Genomic DNA, 12,894 nt, shown 5'->3' with positions numbered 1-12,894 from the left:
CAGATGCGTCGTCCGTCTTTGTTATCCTGGAAAGCCTCAGACCTGTGAAGATCCAATACTCCGCACATCAAGGCTTCTCTTCCTACCTTATAGCCAGGATCCATCATACAAGCTCAGAGGATTTACAACCCAGGCAATTTTACGCTTAGAGTTCTCTGTACGATAGCCTTCGCTTCTTGATCTGCGCGGCGCGCCAAATCAGAACTGGCCCTAGCTCCCGGCTTAAGCGGATCTGGCTTATGTCCCGATATTCGCGGTGAACTCGGATCAACTGGAAGTCCTGACTTAGCATTGCTGAGGATAACTGAGTTTCTTGGCCTGCAGACAGATTACGTGTAGCCGGCGTGGTGTAGTGGCATACACCTGGCAAGGCCTCTGGAGCCCAGAGGTCGCTGGTTCGATTCCAGCCGCCGGCAACTGCTTTAACTACCTGTGGGAAGGGTAGGGCAGAGCCCAATGCGGGGCCTAGGACCCTTTCCGGGCCCTCGCCAGGGTTTTTTCATATCCACACCCTCCGACCAAGAAAAAGTGGATATGCGGCGAGTACACGTCGTCAACCAAGTACTGGGGCAGGAATGGTCTTGTACAAATCAGAACATGTACGAGGGGCCTGTTTCGGCAGGCCGCCCTCTCCAGACATATCCGGCCTTAAGCCGCAAAATTCAAGAATGGAACTGGGGCACCAGCGGGAACCAGGGACAGATAGAACGTATAGTAGCCATAAGGCACGATTTGGAGGACGATTTGAACTGTATCTAGCAATAGTTATAGGGCGACGGCTCTCCACGCCATATACCCTTCGGGAGGTCGGCCGCAAGGGCGGCTGCGCCCTTGCCGCCACGGCGTTAAATATAACATACACACACACACAGATTACGTGTAAGTTACTAGTAAGGTAGGGCCAGGGGTTCATCACACTCACTCTCCTAAGTCCCCGTGGGAGCCGTGGGGCCCGCTGTGGTAACGGACTTTGCTAATCCCGGCAGCTCCGAACAGCCTTTTCCAAGCTCGCTATGTCAAAGCGAAGCCGTATTAATCTGTAAGTAGGGCGATATCCAGGACTCAGTGAGCACACGAGATTGTTGTATCTTTGCCATGGTCTTCCTGATTCTATGCAGATGATAAGGGTTGAAAAGTCTGTACACAAGAATTGATCAATCAAGTGGGAAAAAGACCATGCTACTGTGATGCCACGAGTCAGACACCAGCTTCACCAATTGAGAAACGGGTATCAAACTTGGTGTTTCGTTTCGAGAATCTTGGATCTTCTCATGCATACGCTGGCATGCTTAATTCGTCTGAAGTCAAGAAAAACTGAGTCGGAATCCTGCAGGAGGACCGGACTTCTCTCGAGTCTTCGTACCGAGGGAATGTGGTGGGAGAGGGGGAGCGATCACTCTGGACATCCACGAAATTACTTCAAACCGCTGGGGGGAAAATGGAAAGAATTATGAGGGGGTTTGCTGACTTTATAATTCACGCCCCTGCCTGAAAGGAGAATCGAACAGTGCGTTCCTCAGTCAATCCGAAATTTGAGCTCATCGGAACATTTGTTTATTTAACTACTCGACCACCTCGCACACAGCTTGACCTGACTCGCCGACCTAGCCTAGACGGGCACTGCTGCGCTAGTAAGAGGGACGACGTTTAAGGGGTATCCCATCGAGTGCCAATTGGCAACAGGTACATTATGCCCAGTTTTGACCCATTTTTGCCCCCTCACCGCGGGAATACATGACGGTACGTCATCAACCCCTATATTTTCCCAGCTGCGTTCACCACCACAACTAACATTTCTACATATGGGCAACTGTCGCGATGTCCTCAAGCGACTCTCATGCGTCTGATTCGTCAGCGCTTTCACATATCACCGTCGCAGTACTTCCCGAAGACCTTGATAGCGCCTGTACAGCTCAATGTAGGCCCGAGAGGTGTGATAACGCAACTGTACGCCCACACGAATCGCCTCCGCTAGAAAGGGGCACACCGGGCCAATTCAACCCCCTCGACGTGCCCTACCGCGCCGCAACAGTACGGGGTCTATCTACTACCCCTTTAGAGCTTTTTCAGCAGTATGTGCCTTTGAGGCTGGTTGAATCGTGGGTACAGTGGACCAATGAAGCCGCAGTATGAGGCCCTGTTCAACAACACTCACGATCCCACAGAAAAAAGACGAGGTCAGGGTGCCTGCAGTGTGGAGTAGCGCTTTGTAACTCGGATGATTGCTGGTACCTCTTTCATAGTCAGAGTATATAGACAACAGAAGTATCCATAATCTAGGCTTTTTGGTTGGCTAGAAGAAGTCTTGGCTGTCTCCTGAGTGGTCAGTTCCCCTCAAGGGCATGTACCTGTTGCCAATTGGCACTCGATGGGATACATCGGGCATTCGATCCCGGGCCTGGCCCCGTCCCCGTCCCCGTCCCCGTCCCCGTCCCCGGCCCCGGCCCCCTCGTTGGCTGGGCTGGACGGGCTGGCTCGGCTGGCTCGGCTGGGCCTGGCTGGCCCCCGCGCTGGACGGGCTGGACGGGCTGGACGGGCTCGTCGGGCTGGCTGGGCTGGAAATCCGCAGTATTGAATATCCGCAGTCGCCGAAACAGTAGTTGGAAACGGTCCCGGGATATAAACCGCGTAAATAGGTGGATGGGATCCTCCCTCTGCTGTTGGGTTGACCAGTAGGTTGATAATCTAGATTCCCTATGGATCCCTATATATAATAAGATCCCTAGGAAGAGGTAGATCTCTTCTATTGAGGTCTCCCGCCACTTATACACTCTAGACGTTCTAAGCCAGGGGCCCTCTTTAGACGACGGCGGTGCTGTATTCGTCCACTGGGCCCACTGCTCCACGAGGTCTTGCGGAACGTATTGGAGGAATAGTTCCAGCGGGCTTGCCGGCAGCCCCCGGACCTCTTGGGCCCGGGCTGGTACTTCAAGGGCCGGAAGGAGCCCGGAGGGCCATGCTCGGTAGCCGGAGGTTCACAGGGCCGGACTGTGGCTTCGTCACAGCCGTCTGGCTTACAAGCTGTATTACAAGCAGCAGCTAGGTCTTCTGGGTAGACCTCAACTACTATAGTGCTGAGTACAGAAGTAACAGAAGTTTTGGAAGCAATAGAGGTATTGGAAGCAATAGAGGTATCAGAATCACTAGAAGACATTGCAGCATCAATTGAAATGCTAGTAATAGTAGTGATAACAGGTAAAAGAGCATAGTGGTAAATGTTGTATCGTCAATGTACCCCTTTAAATGCGGGGTAATAAAGTGTAAATAGTGGGGATTTTGGGGCTTGGCAAAAATGGCGTCAGTCAGCACTCGATGGGATAAGCATCAATTAACTAGGCAGTACTAGCTTTTCAGGCAATTTCAACCGCATACAAATCATCGCACCTACGTTTAATAGCATTGACCTTGAACCTCAGCTAGGTTTGGGGCCTGGTTCTTTTCATGAATACATTGACCGACCAACTCGATGTTGAGCTCGCAAATGAGCCAGTCAAACTGAATGAGTCGTCTCATCCCACTGTCCCTCCCTTAGCCAAAACCCTCAGCCATACTTCAGAGAGAGTAGGGAGGCCTTTCTAAGCTACTAGTTCAGTAAAATCTCAAAAAGTCCACAATCTTGCTGTTTTGACTCTGGCTGTTGCTTACCTAGTCGTTGTTGCTGCTAGGCTTTACAGAGAGGACTGATCAGAGATGCTAGCACTAGTTGAAACTGGTTCTGCAGGAACTAGGTACTCTTTATAAAAGTTTCAGGCTGATTGGAGTCGATGATGTCCTTAGAATATGTTTTGTCAATGTAACCCAACGAATGATAATTGAGGACACTTAGCCTAGGTTGGTAATCATCGAGTCGCAGCTGAAAAGTGCGGCTGAACCTCCACCGCTTGGCTAGGTCCCACGTGATAGCCTCCCGACAACCTCTTCAGTCTCCATTGGTCTGTCTAGCACATCTAAGCTATAATCACCTCACATCATCAAGAACAGATTATCCTGTCCGCAATCAACAGCTTCTAGGCTTTTAGACAAACAATTCTGGTGTAACTCTCTAAATACCAATTTCATCACTGCCAATAACAACATTTCAAGACTTGGTCACCATCTCCCAGGACCTTGCCATCTTGATCGCAAAACTCCGTGACCAACACAAACACCGGTGCGTATAGACTAGTACTTGATCAAAAATGACTTCTCAATATCAATACTCACCCCTTCCAACCCCGAAGTCAATCCGCCTCATCCGCCTCGTCAACACCAAAGATAAATCCTCGCCCCTTGAATGCGAGTTCAGAGAAACCTCTCTCGACAACCCAGTCTCATACGCAGCCCTCTCCTATACCTGGGGAGGCGAACCATCGAATATCCCTCTAACAGTAGTAAACGCCACGGCCATCACCATCCCCACCACCAGCCCTCAACAGGTTCATCAACCCTCATTAATGATAACCCCAAACTGCGCCGCCGTACTCAACATCCTACGCGGACCACGGATCCGCGATCTCTCGCTCTGGGTTGACGCCGTCTGCATCAACCAGTCCTCCAACAACGAGAAGAGCGTCCAGGTGGGCATGATGGCGGAACTCTACCAGAAGGCGAAATACGTCTTTGTATGGCTGGGCAACGAGTGGGTGCCAGCTTCGGTGCTTGCGTTGTACAAAGGTGTTCCGAGGGTAAGAGACGAACAGGGACGAGGTAAGTGCCGCAAAGTTTGGACATTCACATTCAACACGAGTTTACATCTTCACTTACATCACTTGCCCCAAAAAAAAGAAACGCCCCTAGCCCCTCGAAACCCCTCGATGCCCCTCGCCCCTCTCACTAACACAGCCCCAAAAAGCCCTAGACCCAAACCTTCTCTCCATCCTCCAACGCGCCCCCTACTGGCTCCGCGTCTGGACCCTCCAAGAAGCAGCCTACACCAACGCCTTCATCCTCTGCCTCGACGGCGGAGGCGAAGCCCTCTCCAACATCCTCCAGAACTGGGGCGACGCCCACCGCACCCACCCGGGCCCGACCCAACTAGCCATCCACATGCGCCGGAAAATCCTCTCCTCCCTTCCTGCGGATGCATCTGATGCTGTATCCGCCGAGGAGCAGAAGGAAGCGGCGGAGATTGCTGCGCGCCGCGGGAAGTTGAACGTCTATCAGCTCAGGTGGCTGCTGTACTTACAGTCCACGGAACCCCGTGACAAAATCTACGCCCTTCGCGCCGTGTTTCCAGAGACGTTTGGAAAAGTAGGGGTGGATTACACGGATCCGGTAGAGAAAGTCTACCGTGAGGCGACGAGGCAGCATATCCTGGGGCAGGATACTCTTACCCATCTCCTCCTCCTTGGTGCCGAAGGAGGAGACACGTCTACATCAACATCAACATCAACATCAGCACCGAGTACTCCTTTCCCCCTGGTCCCAGACTTACCCTCCTGGGCCCTCAACTGGAGCAACCACGCCATGGATGGAAGAATGCTCCTAGACGTCCCGGCGTCATCGTCCCGCGGCGGCAGACCCTACTACAGATTCTCACCCGACACCCGCACACTATACCTCAAAGGCAGGAGCGTCGCGCGCGTAGGCGACCGCATAAGCTCCAAGCTCCCTTTATTCGACCATTCCTTCGTCCTAGCCGACAACAAGGAAGACTTGCTCGCCTGGGTAGGCGATGCGAGGCGTGTCTCCCAGGCTTTCCTCTCAGATATCCTGTCGCCACCACCGCCTACCGACGCAAGCGAAGACAATCAAGCGGCGAATGAAACCGCATCCCTTACCTTTCGAAGCACCCGAGCCCTGCTTGTCAGAATCTTGCAAGCAAACCCGCGAACAGAAACAGACGCCGCCTCCTTATACGCCCTCCAAACCCCCTCGGCGCTAGCGGACGCAATAGCTTCCCGGCAACCTTCGACCTGGTTGAAGATTGGCAACATCAACGCCGCCATGGGCTCCGGGTGCATGTTCCTAACCTCAGAGGGCCACTTCGGGTTCTGCGTGGCAGAGCCGGAGCCAGGTGATTTGATTTGCGTCTTTTCGGGGTTGGATTTCCCATTCGTTGTTCGGTCGAGGGGAAGCGGGTGTGTGATCGTAGGGTATGCCGTCGTCGATGGGGTTATGGACGGGGAGGTGTGGCCTGATAGAGAGGACGAGTTGACAGAATGGGCGTTGGTGTAGATATCGAGGAGTGCCCGAAACTCCAGATGGGAAATTCTCGCATCGTACCTCACCACGACCAGAGACGGGACACCTCAAACACCATTACACCAAAACCGAATCCAGAAAGAAAGCAAGCAGGAGACAAACAAGGGAGATAGATACACAATACATATACCCAACTCCCAAGCCCGGTCGTCCCGGGATCGGGATCGGCACCGGTAACCCGTCCACTTACTCAGCGCCACCCTGGCGGATCCACCAGACAATTACCACACCTTAGCTCACCTTAGCTTCGGACTCAAATATCTCCTCTCCAAAGTCCGAACATCTCGATCCTCGATGGTCCGCCTTCAGCCCCAGCCAAGCCAGACCAGGATATGCCTCCATGTTCCACTTGCATACCGCATGCGTGCCCGGTCCTGGGAGGTGGTCAAGCTGCCTTAGTAACCTTAAACCTACGGATACTCTAATCTTGTGTCAACGTCGTCAGTCCGTGGGGATCACATCAGTGTATTCCATCCGGGGAATAACATTTAGACTCTCTGGCTTGTGGAGATTCCCCAGAACCAGTTATCTGGATGTTCGTGTCGAGATCTCGATCACAACGTGAACTGGTTTCCTTAGTTCTGGAGATGGTCGGACGGGATGTTCCTGCTTCACCGTTTCTGATATTAAACGGTGATCGGCACAAATTCACCCATGCCTTATTTACGGTCACTCGGACGCATCATATGTCATATAGAATAAGAATATATGAACAGTTGAACATCAAGACAGCAGACAGCTTTTATCTAGTCTATGAAAATAACCCTCCAACGCCGAAACAATGCATTGATGCTGTGTCTAATGCAGAGCGCTTTCGCCCGTCTCCGCCATGAACTTTTGGCAGTTGAGCAGTGTACGAAGCTGGTCGCTGACCTCCTCGAGTCTACCAATGACCTTCTTGTTGCCATCGACAAAACCCAAGATCGAGTAAGGGATTCCGGTATCCCTGCAGAAATCCTTGACAAACACCTGCGCCTTGCGGAGATTGTGCCGCGGGACGCGCGGGAAGAGGTGGTGAACGGCTTGGAACTGAAGACCGCCGTGAATAAAGTCCAACCAGGCGGGGCAGTCGACATCCAAGGTGGTGCGAAGCTGGCGCTGGGCAAAGGACTCGGACTCGCCAAGATCCGAGGTAGACATGCCCCAGTGGGAGAGGGTAATCTGAACGTGCAGAGGCATGGTGATGATGTGCGAGACCAGGACAAAGGCAACACGAATGGGCCAGGTGGGCAGCGTGTTGAGAATCAGACGCCAGCCAAAGATGTACCAGAAGCAGCACATGAAAGCGATCTCGGTCGGGCGAATCCACCACGCCTTGGAGGCACCAAGGGAGGAGGATCTACGCGACAGGACGTGGAGCCAGGAGAGAAGGTAGAGGTTGAAGCGAGCGATGCCCATGACGGGGTAGTAGGTGTAAGCCTGGTACTTGGCGAGAACATCGGCCGCGGCATCCCAGACAAAGACGAAGCCATCGTAGTAAGTCGACTTGATGGACTTGAAGAATGAAGGGCATGTGGCGAAGAGAGGGACGTTCTGAATATCGGGATCGTGTTCCTGGGATGTGTTAGTGACAATTTCGGGACATGACGAAGAGGCTCGACTTACAGGCTGATTGGTAATGAGATGGTGCACGTTGTGACTGCTCTTCCACCATCCCATGGAAAGGCCGCAGCAGAAATCGGCAACAAAGAGAGCAATGAGGGTGTCATAGGTGAAGTTGTGGGTGATGGCGCCGTGTCCAGCGTCGTGGGCAGAGAACATGACCTGATGCCAGAAGAGGCCCAAGAAGCAGGCCGAGGTCATGAACCACTCATAGTGCAGGGCAGTGAGGAAGAGGGCAAACAGAGTCGAGTATCTGCACATCTCCTTGCCGTAGTCCAAGTAGGGGCAGTCGTAGAGACCGGCATCCTTGATACGCTCATGGAGCAGACGGTACTTCTCCTGGATATCGCGCTGGACGGCAGGGTCGAGAGAAGGGTACTCATCGAGATCCTTGTTAATGTTCTGTTGGATGGACCACTCGGTGTACTGGTCAGCGGTCATACGGCTCCGGCCCGACAAACCGGGGCCTGCGGCGAGGGCATCGTCGGTAGGGTCTGCAGGTGCAGCAAGGCGACGTCTGATGCCAGTCTCAGTCTGGGGCTCGGGTTTGGCCTCGACCTCTGCACTGCTGCAATCCGAAGTCAGGGACGTGCGGGAGCTCCCGCCAGATACATAGGAGACGGCATCGTCGGCGGAGTCGTCTTCATCGAGATCGGACGAGGGGCAGTCGACGGCAGCGTCCGTGGGATCATCTGCAGTAGCACCGGCGGGAGTGATGCCGTTGGATGCAGATGTGGGTGTTGTGGTCTCCTGCTTGGTGTAGACGCCGCCCCTAATTGGTGGTGTCATGTTGATCCAGGGACCCGCAGGTTTCCGGCCGATCCGAAAGGCTTTCATGGTGTTGAGTGTGGCAGCCGAATGGTACCTGTCGAAAGCGATATGTCAGCACACTAATTCCACTTAACGCATCAATAACGGAGTCCGAATGTCCAGCGAATCCGAAATATTAATTGGCCCTTTCCCCTTTCCCTCTTCTCCCACCATTTGGACCATGTGGGAAAATAAGCTTAATCAGACTTCTGATTATATCTCAGTCGCTTTCGCATTCCCGGATGCTTCTTTCTTTCCGGCGTCCCACTCCTTTTCAGATTGTTTATCCGAACCCGCGGGAATGATGGGGGAACCCGACGCCGCATAAGGGTCCAGATTCGGAGGGGGGCTCAGCCTCAAGATGAAGATGGTGGGAGGGGGAAGATGCGATGCACCCAAAGGTTAATTGGACATGGAAGGTAAGTCAAGCCTCTTACACTTTGATCTCGTCGGTCGCATCTCTTCCAACCATGTGCAGGATAGCCAACTGGCCACCAGGATGCTTGCCCATCCACCCGTCGAGGCGAAGAACCATTTCGTCAAGAATGACGATTGTGCGTCCATCCGCAATCATGCCCTCCACCTCGCGGGGAGTAATGATTCTGCTGTCGCGATCCATTGTCGCAACTGTACGATGGTTTCGTTATTCGGTTCAAGATTTGTGCTTGCTAGCCAAATTTCAGATTCGTCGAAAAAACGATGATGGTCGAATCTTTTTTTCGTGGTGATAGTGACGAGGTTCCGTCGACGTGGTGAATTCGAGGGAGCGACTACTGGAAGGCGCGAAGGGACGGCGTGATCGAACTTTGCCAAACGCACACAAAAACCCGATCGAACTTTAATTTCTCGCCGGTCAATTGCGTACGAGGTCGACAGACAGTTGACGTCCAGTCGCAAGAGAGGAAGAAAAAAAAGAGAAGGGTCGGTGTTGGTGGTGAACCTGGGTAGGTGATGGTGATGGTGATGCGCCGGGGACGAACTGGTTGTTTGAACGTGGGCGATGCGGTATTTTACGTATTATCGACCTTGGGTGGTTTGAGGGAGGGTAGGCTGGCGGCAGGCAGGATCCGCGGTGACAGGAAAGCTTCAGAACCCTGTCGGACAGCTTTCGGTTCAGGATGGCGAGAGAGATAATTTACGGCAAAGGCGAAGCAGTCGACACTCGTGCCACTTTCAGATGAGAACAGACGACATGGACATGACCTGGGAAGCAAGAAAAGGGAGGGGGGGCAGGCTCAGGATAAAGGGCAGAACAAACGAGCGAGAGAGTCGAGAGAGACGGGAGAGACAAGAAACGGGCAGACGGGACAACGTAACAGGCGACGGGGGTGTGAGAGTGGAATACTGAATGGATGGATACTGGGGACGAGAGACGAGGCGAGAGAGGATCTGAGAAGAAACGTGGATGGAAAGGAGCAGCAGCCACACAACAACCAGCTCAATCAGGAGAGAGCAACCAGCACCAGTACCAAGGTAAGGTCCAAGAGGAAAGCAACCAGCAAGCGGCGACAAGATGCCAGGGACGGTACGGTACTCCGTATACCCCGTGGCTCATCCCCGTACGAGTGAACAGGGACCAAGACGTGGAGCGAGGCGAGGGTGCCCAGGTAAGGTGGTTCTTCAAAAGATTTGTGGATCATCTTTTTCCATTGCATCCACACCCACTGGGCCACAAGTGTGTGCTACTACTGCTCCTAAGGTACGGAGTAGAGAGAGAGAGAGAGAGAGAGACTACCATCAAGGACAGCTTGTCTTCGAGTTAGGCAGGTCGAAACAGTGTGCGTGGGTTTTTGGTGGAGAGGCAAGTTGACTGGATGGGGACGGGATGGATACGCAGTATGGGGGATTGGGATTAGGATGGGACATGGGCCATGCCATGGACATGACATGGTGCAGGGGGGGCGGAGGGGGAAACCGATTGAGAGACGAGACTCTCATCACTCAGTTCGGGTGCGAGACGACATTCTCTTTTCCAATCTCCCCGACTAGCTTCCCACTCCCAGTTTCCCGCCAAGACAAAAAGGAACCGAACATCAGCCAGGTTGTGGTGGTTGTGGTTGCAGCCAAGGTATTTGATTGCGGTGTACTCTCTGTTCAGAGTATGCGCGATGGCGTACCTGTGGACATGGCAATCAGACATGTGGTGAATTGGCTGGTTGGTGACAACGAAAGGTATGAACAGGTAAGGAGAGGTAAAAGAAACATGTCTGTGTGGAAGAAAGTATGATACTGAGATGCAGAAATGTAGGGCAGAATGAATGACAGCGAGTATTCGTGTGCTCTCGTATGGGTACGGAGCACGTACGGCTAGCATGAACACATACGCGCAAGTTCGCAAAAAACACGGGCAGATTGACAGAACAGACTGGACGCGCCCGTCTCAAAAGGGTGGGCCACGCCCCTCCCTCTGCTAATCTTGTTTCCCGAATGCCCCCTGATCCAATCTAGCAAATTGGCCGTTGGCGCTTTCGTTAGCCCCGGGGGCGCAGCTTGTTGCGTTGCTGCTTTTCTCTTTCTCGCCTCTTGGAGAGATTGGTGCCACTGGGCCTTGCTGGAGAATGGGGGCTGGGCTCTGCAAGGTGCAACTTTGCACTCCTCACTCGAGACCATCCCGCACGGCAGCCGAGACTGACTGACTGACTCTAGAATGAAGCAATTGTAAGAGGTTGACTGAGAGTGAGACTCGAGAATCAAGATTGAAATGGATGGGCGTGTGTGCCGGAGTGAGCGAGGAGAGAAAGAGAGAAAAAAAAATTAAAAAAGGTGACGGAGCTTATCTGATTGACACCGGTTGACCTTGCGCGGGCGGGGACCTGGGAGCCTTGACAGGACCCTGAAAGACTGAAACGATGAATTTCGGGGTCCTTCTCGAATCATGCACTTTCCAATGTTGGAGAAGGCGGTGGATTTCTGGGAGGGAAGGCACGCCGCACAAGGCAAGGCAGGGACCCGAAGACGGTACGAAGTGCGCGGGTGGTGTGCGGTGCGCAGTGCGCGTATTACCTGAGCATCAGGGACCTCAGGCTCAGGGTTGACATTGACCGTGAGAGCCTTGGGGTGAGGACCGTGACGGTCACCGAACACGGCTGAGGAAAACCGAGGAAAGAGCAGAGCACCTTGGAACCTTCCCATCTTCAACCTTGGGGGGACCTTGGATACGTGAATGGCTTGGCAGGGAAGGAAGGACCGTACTCGATACGGAGGGGCGGGGACCATCTTGGCAAGTACGCGGGTGCAAATGCGCCGCAGCGCCATTGCCCGTTCTCCAGACTTACAAGTTGCACCTTCCTGGTTTCCTGGGGCCTCGCGTTACCCTTTCCCTCATTCGCCTTGGCTCCTTCCCACGTCCAAGACCAAGCAAGTGCCCCCAACAGACTTGGCAGCCGCACACAGGCTGCAGGCAGTCACTTCGCACTTCGCACCTCGCAAAGGAGAGAGAAGAAAAAAAGAACGAAGAAAGAAAAAAGTTGGCAAGAGTCAAGAACCCCCAAGAACACGTGTCTTGAGTGGGAGTGCGCCAGAGAAGAATGAAGAACAAGTGGGACGCGGACCCAGGACCCTTGAAACTCAATTCCACCGTCCCGCGAAAGACACCAAGGACACATAGACGCAAAGACGGCACCGGCTCTGGGAGACTGCCCAGGAGTGTGGCGATTGTGCTGGGAATAGCCTTTCCTCCCATCGAGCCTTGACTCTTGAGTCTTGACTAGTTCGGAAACCCCCTCCTACGGTAGTAGATCCATCTCCAACTCTCCATGGTTGTTGACTTGACAATTGCAGCTGTGGGTGGGAGAGTCTGAAGTGAGTTTTGAACCCGCGGAAGAATGTTTCTGGATATGGCGCTCAAGCTCTAGACCTCCCACCTTGTCACTGGTCTTGGGTGCAGCCTTGGCCCAGTTTGTGTGTGTGTAGCAGTCTTGGTTGGAGCGGCTACTTGAATCGTTTGGTCCAATCCTATTGTCTCGTCTCTTGGTTTCTTGGTTTTTCCTTGACTTCTGATTGCACATGGCAAGCCACCGAAAAAGACATTGAACAGGGCAGGCAAATACTCTCAAGTCTCACAGAGCTGCCCAGGTGGTCTTGACCTCAAAGGGAACTGTTTCTCTCGGCTACCGTACGCGGTCCCGTCCACCCCCGTCCACTGTCCACCTTGTCCCCCTCCCCTGGTCCTTCCTCCCCGTGCGAGGTGATGCCAGGTGGTGGCTCATTTAGCGAGCCGAGCTGTTGGGGCGGAACCAGACGAAATTGGCCCGAGGGAAATGGCGCGCCTGTCAAGGCAGCCGGGCGCCGCCAGGGGAA

General features: G+C 53.5%; 5 protein-coding genes and 1 non-coding gene across 6 annotated transcripts; 2 read left to right on the top strand and 4 right to left on the bottom strand.

Moving 5' to 3' along the window:
* Positions 1-338: 338 nt before the first annotated feature.
* On the top strand, positions 339-416 carry BDP81DRAFT_t340. Its single transcript has one exon. It is a non-coding gene; the product is annotated as a tRNA-Gln (tRNA).
* An 83-nt stretch (positions 417-499) lies between these two features.
* On the bottom strand, positions 500-1,064 carry BDP81DRAFT_121650 (uncharacterized protein). The gene has a single exon (XM_060581613.1). It carries the CDS (start codon positions 911-913, stop codon positions 554-556), a length of 360 nt encoding a protein of 119 aa, XP_060439389.1. The 5' UTR covers positions 914-1,064; the 3' UTR covers positions 500-553.
* Positions 1,065-4,178: 3,114 nt separating this feature from the next.
* BDP81DRAFT_399409 (heterokaryon incompatibility protein-domain-containing protein) lies at positions 4,179-6,156 on the top strand (the record flags this gene model as incomplete). The annotated part of the gene is made up of 2 exons (XM_060588573.1): positions 4,179-4,686; positions 4,832-6,156. 2 exons carry the CDS (start codon positions 4,179-4,181, stop codon positions 6,154-6,156), a joined length of 1,833 nt encoding a protein of 610 aa, XP_060439388.1.
* A 708-nt stretch (positions 6,157-6,864) lies between these two features.
* Positions 6,865-9,493, bottom strand: BDP81DRAFT_121533 (fatty acid desaturase). Its single transcript, XM_060581611.1, has 3 exons — positions 9,033-9,493; positions 7,789-8,650; positions 6,865-7,737 (listed from the first exon to the last, which is right to left on the bottom strand). The coding sequence occupies exons 1-3, from the start codon at positions 9,212-9,214 to the stop codon at positions 6,982-6,984; spliced, it is 1,800 nt and encodes a 599-aa protein (XP_060439387.1). The 5' UTR covers positions 9,215-9,493; the 3' UTR covers positions 6,865-6,981.
* Positions 9,494-10,303: 810 nt separating this feature from the next.
* On the bottom strand, positions 10,304-11,263 carry BDP81DRAFT_439453 (uncharacterized protein). The gene is made up of 2 exons (XM_060591403.1): positions 11,242-11,263; positions 10,304-10,983 (listed from the first exon to the last, which is right to left on the bottom strand). The coding sequence occupies exon 2, from the start codon at positions 10,907-10,909 to the stop codon at positions 10,448-10,450; it is 462 nt and encodes a 153-aa protein (XP_060439386.1). The 5' UTR covers positions 10,910-10,983; positions 11,242-11,263; the 3' UTR covers positions 10,304-10,447.
* On the bottom strand, positions 11,071-11,986 carry BDP81DRAFT_121558 (uncharacterized protein). Its single transcript, XM_060581612.1, has one exon. The coding sequence runs from the start codon at positions 11,848-11,850 to the stop codon at positions 11,350-11,352; it is 501 nt and encodes a 166-aa protein (XP_060439385.1). The 5' UTR covers positions 11,851-11,986; the 3' UTR covers positions 11,071-11,349.
* Positions 11,987-12,894: the final 908 nt, after the last annotated feature.

Source organism: Colletotrichum phormii (assembly GCF_030913505.1).
Source record: "Colletotrichum phormii strain CBS 102054 chromosome Unknown BDP81scaffold_29, whole genome shotgun sequence".
NCBI classification, from domain to species: domain Eukaryota; kingdom Fungi; phylum Ascomycota; class Sordariomycetes; order Glomerellales; family Glomerellaceae; genus Colletotrichum; species Colletotrichum phormii.
The sequence above is the reverse complement of the archived record's forward strand: the minus strand, read 5'-3'. Positions and strand labels throughout refer to the sequence as shown.